The sequence below is a fragment of the Aricia agestis genome, chromosome 6 (genome assembly GCF_905147365.1).
Source record: "Aricia agestis chromosome 6, ilAriAges1.1, whole genome shotgun sequence".
NCBI classification, from domain to species: domain Eukaryota; kingdom Metazoa; phylum Arthropoda; class Insecta; order Lepidoptera; family Lycaenidae; genus Aricia; species Aricia agestis.
Window position 1 is genome coordinate 1,270,130 of NC_056411.1, and position 16,355 is coordinate 1,286,484.

The 16,355-nt window shown below is 38.6% G+C and overlaps 1 protein-coding gene across 1 annotated transcript in view; it reads right to left on the reverse strand.

Moving 5' to 3' along the window:
- The window catches only part of LOC121727556 (protein madd-4), a 316,241-nt gene that overhangs the window by 104,748 nt on the left and 195,138 nt on the right, over window positions 1-16,355 (reverse strand). The window contains exon 4 of the mRNA XM_042115445.1: window positions 12,440-12,535. Coding sequence (XP_041971379.1) covers window positions 12,440-12,535 — 96 coding nt within the window. The remainder of the gene's footprint in view (window positions 1-12,439; window positions 12,536-16,355) is intronic.

Here is a 16,355-nt window from a genome sequence, read left to right on the forward strand (position 1 = left end):
TATTTTGCCTGCCACAGGACCTTATGGCAACGGAATAAGGATCTCTATCACGGACATCCCGAGGTAACATACCCCCGAACGGGCTAACAAATGGAAATTGTTTGAGAGCTTGTCGTTTTAGCCTTTCGTTTGTTATTCAATTTATTTCACGTTATGAGTGTTTGCGCTAACGTTTTATCATTTTTATGTCAATCTCAGATACTTACATATAGACTGATTGACTCCTTAGTACAGAACATATATTAGTAGTACCAACAGAAGTCTCACTAGCGAAACCCGTTTAAAGAAATAACGACTCATGTTACGATACTAATAAGTTCAAATTTCGACCGCGTAGTGCTAGGTGCCTACAATTATATTCACCTACATGTCCGCTCTCTGTCTATCGCATAACTCGTACCTTTTCTGACGAAATCAAGGTTTTCGCCTTTTAGAAATAAAAATATTATTTTTTTAATTACTATTGGTATGAATAGCAAACCTTTTTATAGTAATATAAAATTTTAATAACCCAACCTATATTTTATAGTAGTTTTATATATTCGATTATGGTGGCCTGGCCATTTAGCCGAAACTTTTTCGTTTTCGCTCCGTTATAGAATCGCCGATCAAAATGTATGGAATTGACATTAGACGAGTCGAACGTCAACGTCATATTAACGAACGCTTATGTCACTTCCATACATTTTCATCGGCGATTCTATAACGAAGCGAAAACGAAAAGATTTTGGCTCACCCCCCAGTCCTTAGGTCAAGTCAGACGGGATTAAAATTAAACGAGGATCTATCTCTCGTTCTTTGCGTTTATGAAGGGAGTCCATATTTTGAAAAACTTCAATATATAATATGTACTATCTAAGAAGTTGATTCCTAGGCAGATGGCGGACCTACGTAATTTGGTCGAGTTATGTCAAACCCAGCCGACCGATAACAGTTATCAACTGCATAGGAATCAATTTCCTCGATGGTACATTGTACAATCGTGTTGCGGCTCAAATTGGAACTAATTCGATCTCAACGACTTTTTCCACTGTACTGCGGCTCAATTTGGAACTACATAACCAGACTCGTATATCAAAATCAGTTTCGGGGGTAAGACTGCTGTATCCATTATTATACATGAGACATTCTAAGCATGGCCAACATATCTGTCATAGAGCAATTTTCTTTATCAGCCGTAATATCCACCCCGAAGTATATGCCGTCGAGAAAATCAACGTTTAAGACAAAAATCGTCATTTAACATACAAACCGCAGATCAAACCGTATTCCTATAATATTTGAGTTGAAATTCCTTTAGCCATATCCAATAATTATTATTCCGGTCAGCAGTATGTAAAAAAGATGCGTGACTAAAATACCCATGGTTATATCAAAAACACAAATAAAATTGCGGCGAACAAATCAAATTGGCTTGTTATCTCCACGAGTTATTGAAAATTAGCCGCTGTGGTTCAGTAGATAGCTTGAGCTATAATAGAGCGCAGGTTCGATGACGGGACGTGGTTTTTCAGCGGTGTCGGTTACAGGTAACAAAGGAAATAAGTTTCCTTTCTACTTACTTTTTATCTTATACCTATCGAAAGTTTTTTTTAATGCAATAAGGGGGCAAACGAGCAAACGGGTCGCCTGATGGAAAGCAACTACCATCGCCCATGGACACTCGCAACATCAAAAGAGCTGCAGGTGAAACAGCGCTTGCGCTGTTTTTCGCTGAGTGAGTGAGTTTACCGGAGGCCCAATCCCCTACCCCCCTAGAAATGCCGCAGTTGAAAAACAATTTGTTACCCCAGGGTACCAACTGCGTTGGAGAATCCCTCTCTGGACGTCCATGCTCAGGAACCCCTAGAACTGAACGTGGACGTCCAGGCTGCCCCTCGTATTCTGGGGAGGGCAAAACTGCGCTCCAATCTGCTCGGGGCAAGAGCAAATACACAAAGGCACCCCCCTCGATATTAAACATGGACTTTTGTAATATCAGGGGATTACACTCCAACCTTAATGCCGTCCATTACCACCTTGAGACGGCAAAGCCGGCTTTGCTCTTTTTAACCGAAACGCAGATATCATCTCCAAGTGACACATCATACCTTTCCCACCCAGGGTATTACCTCGAGCACTCCTTTCTACCCAAAACTGGAGTGTGTGTGTATATCAGAGATGATATCAGCTCTCGCCGCCTCAGCAATCTTGAGGTCATGGACCTATCAAACTTATGGCTCCGCATAGATTGCGACGACCACCCTCGCGTCTATGCGTGCCTATATAGGTCCCATAGTGGTGACCCCGAGACGGACCGACTCTTGGAGCACCTGCAAGCTGCTTCAGATTTTGTGCAGCAGCAGATCCCATCCGCAGAGATCATAATACTTAGCGACTTTAATGCCCACCACGCCGACTGGCTCAATTCCAGTAAAACTGATCATGCGGGGAGATCTGTCTGCAACTTTGCCCTTGCGAACGACTTGACACAACTGGTTACTACGCCTACGCGAATCCCAGATGTGGATGGTCAGAATCCTTCCTTGTTGGACCTCCTACTGACTTCAAATCCTGACGGCTACCAAATATCCGTAACCGCACCACTTGGTTCATCGGATCATTGCCTTGTTGTTAGACCAATCGCTATAACCTCTCTCTTCTCGAAGATAATGGAATGCATTATCAATAGCTTCAGCAGCTTCTTCGATACTTGGACGGCCAGGGATTGCTAAGCGACAAACAATACGGGTTCCATAAGGGCCGCTCGGCTGGTGATCTCTTGGCATACCTGACTCATCGTTGGGATTAGGCAATTGAGTCGAAGGGAGAGGCATTAGCTGTTAGTTTGGACATTGCGAAGGCCTTTGATCGGGTTTGGGATAAAGCGCTGCTATCAAAGCTTCCATCATACGGGCTGCCCGAGAAATTATGTAAGTGGGTCACTAGTTTCTTAGCAGACAGAAGCATAAATGCTGGTGTCCCTCAGGGCTGTGTGCTATCGCCTACTCTATTCATACTGCATATCAATGACATGTTACGAACCAACGGCATTCATTGCTATGCGGATGATAGTACAGGTGATGCTGTATATACTGGCTCCCCTAATATTTCTCGGCAAAATGTCACTGAGAGTCGAAACGAACTTGTGTCTAAGGTGGAGAATTCATTGGAGAAGGTCTCTGAATAGGGTAGACGTAACTTAGTCCAATTCAACCCGCCAAGACACAAGTCTGCGCGTTCACCACTAAAAATTCACCAATGGTCGTTTATGCTCGTTTCGAGGGCACATCTTTAACCATCTCCCCTAGCATTGAGATACTTGGCGTCAACATATCGAGCGAAGTCCAGTTCCGATATCACCTTGAGGGTAAGGCCAAATTAGCCTCGAAGAAGCTTGGTGTTCTTAACAGAGCGAGACAGTACTTCAGTCCGGACCAACGCCTACAACTCTACAAGGCGCAGGTTCGGCCTCATATGGAATATTGTTCTCATCTCTGGGCAGGGGCGCCAAAATACCAACTGCTCCCTCTGGATCGTATCCAACGAAGGGCTGCTCAAATTGTTGACTGCCATAGTGTTTCAAACAGCTTGGACCCCCTGGAATTACGCCGAGATGTAGCTTCACTCTGCATCCTCTATCGGTTGTAATCCTTTTAAGTGAGAAATTTTCTTAGTATTTGATTAGGACCTACATTAGGACACATAAATCATTAATATCAACATAATATTATCCTACCTGTCTAGTTGTTGTGCATACATTAGTAAAGTATATCAAATGTTTTCGTTTAACCAAACAAACAAATAAAATGAAAATAATTTAAGCTGTATTTAAAAAGAGTTATGCAGAAATAAGTAACAGAAATAAGCTGCAACTGGCGTAAAAGATTTAAAAACGAGATTTTGAATAATGCAGCGCTGTCCTGCGCTTGAAAACAGTTTGCCCCATTCCTAAAGTCGTTAAAATATTTACGGAGTCGAAATGGCTTTTAGTATCACTAAGATATTTCTGTTACAAATCTCTGGAAAACTAAACGAGTTTTTACAACATTTAATACAAAATCATCCATATTGACAGCTTAACTTTTTGAGAATAAAATTGAAACTTATTTTTTAAATGAAATAAGGGGGCAAACGAGCAAACGGGTCACCTGATGGAAAGCAACTTCCGTCCCTCATGGACACTCGCAGCATCAGAAGAGCTGCAGGTGCGTTGCCAGCCTTTTAAGAGGGAATAGGGTAATGGGGAGGGTAGGGGAGGGAATAGGAGAGGGTAGGGAAGGAAATATGGGAGGGTTGGGAAGGGAAAAGGGTAGGGGATTGGGCCCCCGGTAAACTCACTCACTCGGCGAAACACAGCGCGATCGCTGTTTCTTTCTTTGGTCTGGTCCTTGTCTTTCTTGTCTTTGATTGGTTAATATTTTGGCCTGATCAAATTAAAAATTCTAGTGAGTAGATATTTTTATTATTCCTAGGAGTAGATGAAAAAACCTCTGAAACTAGATTTAGATGGGTAAATTTTAATGTCAACGTTATCCGATTTTCTGATCCGAAAAATTCGGATGCCCCGCCCCGCTCATACATTTGGACACGTCAGAATTCCAAAAGTATGCGGGGTCCACAACGAAATGTATAAACAGAGTGCGTTCCGGCGGGGTGACTGAATTTTTCTTATCAGAAATTTCGGATAATGTGCAGCCGGGCTAAACATAGTGCAGTGACGTTAAATAACATTAATTTCACATTATCACTCTCTCCCACACATTTACTACACTTCACACTTCAACAACACAACACACACAACACGTTCGCGTTATCACAACACGTGCTAACACACTAACACAATACGGCATCCCACGCACACATGCTTTGACGGCTTATGGAGTTCATCGCTAATTTAATAACAGAATTAATACCCTTCGGACATATTAATTATGTGTTTAAACACTTATTTACATTATGGGAGTTTGGGAAGTCCTTCCCGAAAACGAGCTACTTTGGCACGGAAGTGCGTTGCAAAGGATAACGATTATAGCGTTATTATAACATCAATACTAATTAAGTAATTCGGTATTCTATAACAATTTCGGTATTGTGAATAATTTATAAAAAAAGATGAATCAAAAATGTATATTTAAATACTTGTAGCCTGTAGAGAAGTTTGTCTTTCCCAAAGTGGGCGATAACGCCCCCTTGTGGGTGCTGAAGGTCTACAGGGGGTGTTGGACCCAGAAAAAAATAGGGGCGTTGTGTAGAAGCTTGGAGGGTTATTTATTTCATCTGGATGCATTTTAAATTGAAACAAGGGCGGCGCTAAAACATAATCTTTTCTCAAAGTGGGCAGTAAAAAAAATAAGTTTGGGAACCCCTTCTGTAGAGTAATAGATATTTGCAAACTCTGCATTTTATAACAAACATAGTTAGCGTTGATTTGTATATAAAATATTTACGTGGGAGAGCCATGCTTCGGCACGAATGGGCCGGCTCGACCGGAGAAATTACCCTCCCCTATTGCCCTATTCCCTCTTAAAAGTTCGGCAACGCACTTGCAGCTCTTCTGATGCTGCGAGTGTCCATGGGCGACGGATGTTGCTTTCCATCAGGTGACCCGTTTGCTCGTTTGCCCCTTTATTTCATAAAAAAAAATGTAATGTTATTGACAAATCTTATTTACAAATGAGTGAAAATCAAGTGAAAATAATAAGGTACTACATTAATATTGTAACTATATTAATATCATATTTCTTTTTGAAACACGGAAATATAATTAAAAGAAATTTAAGAGAATCATGTCGTAATTTTTGCCGTGAAAGCCTTCTGGCCGAGGGCTGGTACAATTTTATCCGGTTAATGATTACTTCCATTATGGTCTTAATTACTATTAAGGCTTATACCTTCAATAACCATCAGTTACTAAATATTGAACTTAAGTAATTAATTGGAGATTGGGTTGAAACTTACTTAACTTACTTACGATATTTTGATATAATGAAAAATTATGAAAAAAAATATGGTCGGAACCGGTATTTAGCGTTTGTATTTATCAAATTACATAGTGCTATAAAATACTTTAGCTTCACAGACTACTAATAGTGCTTTCAATAAATATTACAATACTAATTTTAGATATCTAATAAATTAAAGTAACTGACCTTGAACTTTTGAAGTTAATAATAATGAAAACTATTATAGTTTAATATTTAACTTTGATAATTACTGATAGAGTAAGAGCCCGCGAGGGCCAGACCTTCCTTCGATTCGTGAAGCTGAAAGTTTACATGTTTGTGACCTTTACAGAGGTAAGAACAACCAGCAACTATGGAGTTTCGGTCGCGGTTACTTTAGGAGGTATCCAGTTCTGCAGGTCTACCTGACCTTCGAGAAGGAGTAAAGCTCAATTTCATAGCTTATATTCTTTGCGGTAAGTGGAGGAATCTCGTCTTCCAGTGCCGGATATTTTTGACAGTTGCTTCCCACCCTTAAACTTCTTAAAGTCTAAGGGTGGGAAGAGAACCAGAACTAGACTTTGAGAGTATCTAGCAGTGGGAAGGAACTGTCAAAAATGTCCGGCACTGAAAGACGGGATTCCTCCACTTACCGCGAAGAATATAAGCTATGAAATTGAGCTTTACTCCTTCTCGTAGGTCTGGTAGTCCTTCAGAACTGGATACCTCCTAAAGTAACCGCGACCGAAACTCCATAGTTGCTGGTCTTCTTACCTCTGTAAAGGTCACAAACGGGTAAACCTTCAGCTTCACGAATCGAAGAAAGGTCTGGCCCTCGCGGGCTCTTGGTATATGACATTTGTTAGACATGAATTATTTTATTATTCGTTAATTAACGATATTTAAATGTATAAAAGTCGAGACTGAGATTGATACTAGATTGAAAACAATTGGATAGAAGCATAACATTATTACAAATTGCTTCTATTTGAGGATCAGAATGTAATTAAACGTTTTAGACGGAAAATACTTGTTTGATAATTTGATATTTAGGCCGGTATAAATAGTCAGTACTTAAGATGCGACCCGGTCTCAAGACGCGGTTCGGCTCTGTGATTGGTCCAAATTTTGACAGCCAACCAATCACAGAGCCTGAACCGTGTCTTGAGACCGAGATGCATCTTGAGTACTGACTATTTATACCGGCCTTAATTTCACATTGAAACGACATTGATACTGGCAGTAGTAGGCTCTGCAAAGCTTTATGATTGCTTGCTGAAAATGGATGGGAAGGTGCAATGTTACATTTTTGGGTCTCTTTGGTGGGACAAGGAGCTATTGGTAGATCACACATTGTTGGTAGATAAGTATTAAAAAATATGCGTCGATTGTACCTCCAGTTGCAGCAACCTAAATGTTTTGCGTGTCCTTTACCTAATAATTATGTAATTGTATTAAAGCTTAAGAAACTCTCAAAATATTAGCGGTTTCAGTAACAAGTGAAACGATTTTAGAAATTTCTGAAACCTGAGAGGTGCGATATAAGTTGGAACACGAATTCGTGTCCTTGTACACTGTGTACCGTAATTGGCACTCGTATCGTGCATCATAATTGGAACACTCGTGACAATAGACACTATCTACCAATTATTGAACTCAACAATAGTTTCTCTAGTTAAAGTTGGGATTTTATAGTAACAGAAACTTCTATGATTTGATAATATTATATTGTTTTGTAGATAAAAAACTATATTTTTTTCATGTATTATTACTATATACTTACTCGTATTTAATGATATTATGACAAGGTTTGATATAATATTATTTTTTGATTATTAACGATAAGCTCTGTCCACACTGTGCACTTTCATCTTAAATTTTCGTCATCTTTTTTTATTCAACTTTCGTATTGGCAACGCCAACATTACCATTTTATGTTCAGTTGCAGTGTCTGTCAGCTTATTGACATGTGCGACGAGAACATTTTACTGGGTGGAATATGTGCACCTTATTTTTTCATAAGAAATTCCAGAAAAAAATAAAACAAAGCGAAAGTTTTGGATACGGTCAGATGTCTCGGCATGCGTCGCGGGCATGCCTCACGTGCGCTGTTGACTGCGCTATAACGCATGCCCTTAATGAACGGGAAAAAAAAGACACAGTGTGGACATAGCTATTAAGCATTAAGAAAACAGAAAGACAAAGACAAAGAATCACTTAAAATATCAGTAAGGAAGTATGCAGAGGAATACTTTTTCAAATAATATGTAGTGGAATTAAGTTATTAATAATTATAATGCACTTTATCGTTCTTATTTACTAAAAGTTATTTATTAAATATTATTTTTAAAGAAGTAAAGCTATGTACATATTTATACTTCGCTATTCGCTTTTCCTACATAAATACACATAATAAGACCGTTTAGTGGTCTGTATGTAGTATGTATGGTGAGCCGCAGCGTCGGGAAGTCATTTACATAGTTGTTGTTGTTCTACTAGCGATTATCGCAAACTACTCGCATGCTTGTCTTAGATTGTAGGCTTAAACCTAGTGCTTAGAACTTAGTTATTAGCACCAAGATACATAGCTCTTTGCGTTTGTAAGAGTCAATACGTTTGTAATATATTACGCAAAAGTCGCTGCTAGCACATATAATATAGTAATTAATCCGACTAAATTCAGACCACACGTCATATCGTAATATTCACAGAAGCGTTGTGAAACTTCAAACAAGACTTATAGTTTACTGTCTATCTTGGTGCTGTCTTCTAGCTTGAAAATATTTCAGTAATATATCCTTGATGAATGTAATAAGAGCCATCGATTAAGCCCGGCCGCACATTGTCCGAAATTTCTGATCAGAAACAGTTGCACGTCCGCGATGTCTCTTATATATTGTACTGAGCCGAGTGAGCTCGAACTCGTCGGAAGGATATTTCGGATAGTGTGCGGGGTGGCGGTCCGGCGAAATGCAACTGTTTCTGATCAGAATTCGGACAATGTGCGGCCGGGCTTAAACGTTTTACATAATGACACGTCATTACAATCTTAACACTAAATATGAACTTTATCTACAAATTGTAACGTTTCTACAATTTCTTTGTTTTCTCTACTTATTTATACATGTAACTTTTCAAAGCTCACGATTGTCGACAGTCGAACAAGTACTACAAAGGTATCATAATATTTTGTAAAATGTAGCTAATTACTAGTACTAGTAGTAGTAATAGTAACATTATTTTATTACATCAAAGTCAAAGTTACTTCTTTAAGAAACTACTTCAAAGGCTACATGTTGAAGCTCATTAATATTACAGTTCTTTAGTATTTTGTCTCGCGATGCAAGAAGCTGAGCGGCTATTCTCGACGAAATGCCAAAAACAGTCTTTGTCTTGAGTAATGCAATATTCTCGCAGAAGCTTTCAGAATAGTGACGTCGGGAATGTAAAATTCTGTGTACCTTCTCTTTGATTTTACTATTCCTTCCAAGTTCCTTAATATTATCATCCTAACATTAAACAGTTCGAAGAAACAGACATTTTGTATGGCGAACTTTAATATTCAGCTCATAATAATTTTGGATGAAGAACTTCAAAAAGAAATTGATATTAATACAAATTAAATTGACTGAAATTAAAAGGTATCTTAATTAAATACTCTGACTATCGCACTCAAAGTGGAACATTAATTACTTAAATGTAATTAATTCAAAATTTTTACAGAAGCCTCATTCATTATCTGTCAAATTCTTCATTAAATTGAGGGTTAAGCATAATTAAATGTCTCTGAGTATGGCGGTGAGACATCAAAAATCATCATTTTAATTTGGCACAACAAAAAGCTTGGTTAGAATATGTCCGATATCTGCATAAAAATAAATTTTCATCAATCATCTGTAGCAAATAAATAAAGCAAAATAAGCTTTAAATCCCTATATTATAATGGTACTAAACATTACCAAATTCACAATATCGTATGGCCAAATTAGCATTGTTAGCTATAAATCTAAACGCGCGCATCCGGGGGCGACAGCTAGTATCGCCGAACGCGGTAATAAAAACATACCGCCCGCCCGGCTTCGGTGGAAATTTACAATCAAAACGTACTGTATCAAAGGGTTTAGGGTGGTGCGAGTGGCGGGCGGCAGCGGGTGAATATTTAGATGGATGTAGAAACTAGATTAAGAAACCCTTGTAACCAAAACAAAGATTAAACTGATGAGTGGTAGAAGACTGTATATTTTGCGTACCAAAGATTTTAATTTCTGACATATTATGTAGATAATTTGGAAGCTACATTTTATTTATCGATTCTCACGATCCAGGAATTCGTCAAACATCGATGTTTCTACCAATAATATGAACATTTATTCGTAGGTAGATAGCGGAACGTCATTTGATCCCCGTCAAGTCAATGAGCCATAATAATAATTTATGAGATTATTATTTTCGTGCTAAGTTTTTACACCAATCATTTGATTCAGTTATTACGCTACAGCTTCTCACTTACACCACAGGCAAGCACAACACCAGCATATGCAAATGTGAAGCCACGAGCCGCCGACTTCAATTTGTCAAGCGCCGGTTTTTGGTCCCAGCTTAATGAATGCGCAGACTTGGTTGACTGGGTGTTTACACTAACTTCCCAGCCGACAGACTTGTGCCCGCCACGGACGGCTATAACTGCACATAGTAGATTTATAGGGCACGTGCAGGAGCTATCGGTGGTAAATAATCATGTTTTGGATTTTAGATCCTATTAGGCAGCTATTTTTATGTCTAAGGCCGGTATAAATAGTCAGTACTCAAGATGCATCTCGGTCTCAAGACGCGGTTCGGCTCTATGATTGGTCCAAATTTTGACAGCCAACCAATCACAGAGCCTGAACCGTGTCTTGAGACCGAGATGCATCTTGAGTACTGACTATTTATACCGGCCTAAGAAGTCGTACAGAAACTTAATCTTACATTTCTAGTACAAGGCTCGGGTTGGCTACACCAGTTCGCACCTTCGTTGCGTACTTTCCACAAACAGTTTTGTTGCGAAGTTCTTCTTTTATTCTTGACATTTTGCATAATCTATTTTCCAGCGGTCGTGGTCACGCCTAGCCTGATGACAGAATATTATGTTCTAATTACGAACCTACAGTTGTTAAGACTTCACTCAAGTATCTATTATCAATGTATAGTTTGGTCACAGAACAGATACAACTATTGTATCTGTTCTGTGACCAAACTATACATCTATATCTTTAGTCCTAACGTTGTCATTTCAAGCAGTATTTCCATCAAATTAGATATGTATAGATACAGCACAAATAATAATGTTCCAAACTCAAATATAATTGAAAATTGTTCCAATTACGTTTAAGCTGTGTTAAATACGAGTATCGCTTGAGAGGCAAAATTAATATCAAAACGGTGTTTATACAGCCGGTATACAACATAATATTGGCTTTGAAATTTCAATACCTATGGATTATATTGAGTTTATCTTAAAACCTGGTTCAGCGGACTTCAAAGTTTAACCCATCAATCCCCAAGCGGCAACCGGCTGTTGCATAATAATTGAAAATCTATTGTGTCTGCGATTCGGGATTCCCACTACCGAGGTATTACACGAGTCATTTTAGGGTAAGTTTTTAGTGAATTTTGTTTGTATCTAAAGCTGATGCTTAAAATGGTTAAGAGATTTGCACTGAAAACGTACTACAAAATTACTGTGAATAGACTACATAAAAAGTCTGAACTTATTTTAAATTATAGTGGTCCATTATAGTTATGATTAAATACGGACGGACAGACAGACATGACGAATCTATAAGGGTTCCGTTTTTTGCCATTTGGCTACGGAACCTTAATAAAAAAAAGAAATGGCAGCAAATATTATGTGAAAAGAAATATGGTTTGCGATCGTAGCAGTCTGGCTACGCGGCGTAGCACGCTATCTACGCAGCGTAGCTAGAGCTACGAAGCCTGGCGTAGCTTTCATTCAAAATTTAACTTCATTTTAATAGAAAAAAATCTCTGTACAGTGCTTTGAGGTGGCTGACGTTGCTTGGACGTTACCATGGTTACGTATATTTATAGTACTTTTGAAGGACCGGCGATAGCGGAGAGTCACCGGCTATATGATATTTACTTCTATTTCCTTTGAACAAGATACAGAATGCAAGTGATTTTTTGGGGCTCTTACATTTCATAGATTTGGGTGTTTCCGTGATTACGACAACCAAGCGAAGATTTGCATGCGCGTTATTAATTTGGGAGTAATGTACGTTGCTATTCCATGATATGTTACAAGCACAAGAAACCTGGAAAAGTTAAAACATTTATGGTATTTCGACCACATACCGAAGTGTAGCTTCAAGTTTCAAAAGAAACTTATTCATAAAAGTTATTAAAAAAATATACGAGTACGGTAAATTTACAACCACCTTCAGATTTTTGTCGTTTAAATAGTAGTAGCTAATTTAGTTCTAGTTACTAGTAATATAAGGTATAACCTGACGTACCTTCCCATGATGCGTGGCGTTGTCCCTCTGTACGTCGGGGTCGGGGCCCTCTGTGGATATGTCGTGCCCGTGCCGGTGCGAGCACAAGCTCGGGACCTGAAAAAAAAAAAACACTTTGTATGATTATCTGTTCAAATTCAATTCTCTGATAGTACATCAGAGAAGTTGATTCCTGGGCAGATGGCGACCTAAGTAATTTGGTCGCGTTAAGTCAAACCCATCACAGCTAAAATTTATACGTGGGAGAGCCATGCTTCGGCACGAATGGGCCGGCTCGGCCGGCCGGAGAAATACCGCGTTCTCACAGAAAAACCGGCGTGAAACAGCGCTTGCGCTGTGTTTGGCCGAATGAGTGAGTTTACTGGAGGCCCAATCCCCTACCCTATTTTACGGAAGTTGCTTTCCATCAGGTGACCCGTTTGCTCGTTTGCCCCCTTATTTCATAAAAAAAATAAAATAAGCCGACCACATGACGTAGGTCCGTCAACTGCCTAGAAATCAATTTCCTCGATGGTACCTTTACCTACCCTATCAATTAGTTTTTGGACACCTTCAAAATTGGAAAAGTAAAAACATAATATTGTTAAAATTATTATTCCAATTATAGTCTGTCAAGTAAGGGAAGACATTAAAAAGTGGCAACATCGTAGTGTCATCCCTTTCCAATCAATTTAAGAAAAAAGGAAAATTTCTTCACTTTCTTGACGGACCATACATCGAAATGTTAAATTGAAAATGCCTAAGTAAGGAAACTAGCTCTTTCTAAGCCAGCCAGGCCGCGGCGGATAGGTCGCAGCGGCCATCGAGTATGGTGTGGCCGCTGACCGCGTTGCGGCCAAGTGCGCATGCTCTATAGCGGTTTTATACTGAGGTAGCTCACTCGATGGCCGCCGGAGCCTAGCCGCTACGTCTTGGCCGCTTGTGCGCGCCCGGGCTAACACGGAACGATGACGCTTTATATAAAATGGTATAATAATTATGTTCTGAATAATTTAAACTATAAAACTTGAAGTTAAAAACGAATAAAAAATAACACGTGAACTATTTTATCGAATTAAATGGAAAAGCCTACATTTAACGATTTAAAAATGTAATTCACTTTTATACAAAGCGTCATAAAATTCACGGCGTATGACTTGATAATCCTTTGCCATTTTGACTCGATTAAAAAGTATACACGGCCGATCGAGCGGGACAGAAGATAAAGCTGTCATCCGCAACGTTTAATATTTTCATGTTGGCAGTACGTGCGCCGGTCTGTGCAATTACGAGATGCCTGGAGATGATTGGACTGTTTGTCCTGTTTCTGTGAACTTTATTGAGAACATTTTATAGATTTTTCTACTGTTTTCTGCTTGCGGTTTAAAATAGCTTTGGCGGATTTCGGTTTAGAAATCTTATAAAAAACTGTATTGTATAGATTTGACTGCTATAAAATTGTAAATATCAGAAGTTAGATCGTGCCCGCGCCATTGATTCCAAAATATATTTATTGTGATGCAACTCTTCTTTTTAGGACACAAATACCGCGTTCCATTTGATGTTAAAAACGATCAAAACGCTCAAAATGCCTCCTAATTGGGGGGGTTTATGCGTTTTTAACATCAAATGGAACGCGGGGAAAGTAACCCGTGTCAGTGGTATGAAAATGAATAAGTTAAAGACAGACTCGCTTTCAAATTCTTATAATAATGTGGATAAGTATAGTTTACATAGACTAATGTTTATTTATTTTCCTTGTTACTTATTCTAATCACACCATTCCTTCTACCCCCGTACAACATTTTCCTAAACAAATACCCTCACATGGGACTGTGTCCCGATATCTCAAACTATTCGATCTCGGCCCGGTGTAATGTAGCGAGCGGGCCACTGGAGCGAGTAATGCGACAGCGACGCTGCTCGTGTGTCTAATTGTTATTACTTTGGAATAAATTAAGTGTTCCCATACATGGATGTTAACAAGGAGTAGGTTAAACAGAAGACAATAAAGAAAACAGCATCTAAATTCTATTATTATATAGAATTCTCGTGTCAAAGTGTTTACGCGCGAACTCCTCCAAAACGGCTCAATGGATTTTAATGAAACATTGTATGTACATTCGTTAGACCTAAGAAATTATTTATATGGCAAAACAACGTTTGGATCAGCTAGTATTATTATGTATTGAACAAATGAAATGCGTCTAAGGTTTTTATCTTATTTCTAAAGATGCCTAAGAACACTGAGTATATGTTTTTACACGAATGGCTAAACTAACTGTCTGTATAATATTGACGTTCCCAGCACGACGGAGAGACCCAGAAGCATTTTAATAGAGCTCAACTAATACTAAAATTACATATTAAGTCTACTATCAAACGTAAAATAACGTTAAATTCCTACTAAACGGGTTGTTACTTTTCACTATACAAGTGTCACTGTTTAATAAGCGTATTGACAGAGTGATGTTCAAGTTATTCACTTAGGAAAATAATCTAAGTCTCTCACTCAAGAAACTCAGATATTTAAGGCTATAATTCATACGAAGCACGTCATAGTTTAATACAGCACGTAACAAGGGTAATAGTTCCGCAAACCGCGGAATTCAACCCCCGATAAATAACCGGGGGTTGGGGCGTTTTCATCATTTCAATACCCCATAAAACATGTAAATGGTACATCACCGAATAATAAAAAATGTAAAGCGATCTCTGATAGTCTGTTAATTTGAATATCATAAAATTATTGTTATTGCTGTTGGATTTTTATGTGAGTTATTTTATATAGGGTACGACAAACTGCACATATTTTGAGCCCATGACCTACTGTGTATGTTTAGATGTTTAGAAAAAAAAATATTATTTTACTCAAAGTAAAAAAAAATCTCATGTACTAAGCATGTAATGGATGATTCTCCTCTTTTTCTAATGCAATGTTTTTGACGATTCCAATTTACAAATATGTTTTTGTCCCACCTTCGATGGTAGATGTTAATAATAATAATAATAACCATTTATTTCAGAAGCCATAGTGTTAGTAGAAATACAATTTAAATACTTTTTTTTATGAAATAAGGGGTGCAAACGAGCAAACGGGTCACCTGATGGAAAGCAACTTCCATCGCCCATGGACACTCGCAACATCAGAAGAGCTGCAGGTGTGTTGCCGGTTTTTTAAGAGGGAATAGGGTAATAGAGGAGGGTAGGGATGGGAAGGGAAGGGAATAGGGGAGGGTAGGGAAGGGATTTGGGTAGGGGATTGGGACTCCGGTAAACTCACTCACTCGGCGAAACACAGCGCAAGCGCTGTTTCATGCCGGTTTTCTGTGAGAACGTGGTATTTCTCCGGTCGAGCCGGCCCATTCGTGCTGAAGCATGGCTCTCCCACGTATATCTCTCTCCCGCTCTCCCGCGTTAATACCCCTTAAAAAACGCTACGTCTGTTGATCTCATATTCATTATTATTACTTAATTTTTTATGCTCATAAAATGTGTATTTCGGACACCACATTTTTCCGTCATCTCTCAACTCATAAAATTGGCAATTACCATCAAATCCCTCAACGAATGTCGAAAATTAATTTAAAATTAATTATGAAGAGCTTATGTCCGACACAAAATTAACACTTGAATTTAATTAAAATCATGATCTTATTAACGCGAGTCACAAAATATCTTTAAACATCATATTTACTTGTGACATTGTAATTATTAGCGTGGGTTGCAAGATATATTTTCATTTTAGCATTCGTAACAAGAGATATTCACAATAATAATTATTGGAAACCATGTTCAAAACGATGTAGATTTAACCCGAAGATCGTAGGAAAACGAGACACAATAGATATTCTATTGTGTCTCGTTCACAAGTGAGCGTATGGGGCTTGATGAATTAATTAGGTAGGAAGTCTTTCCATCAGGTGAAGCGTTTACT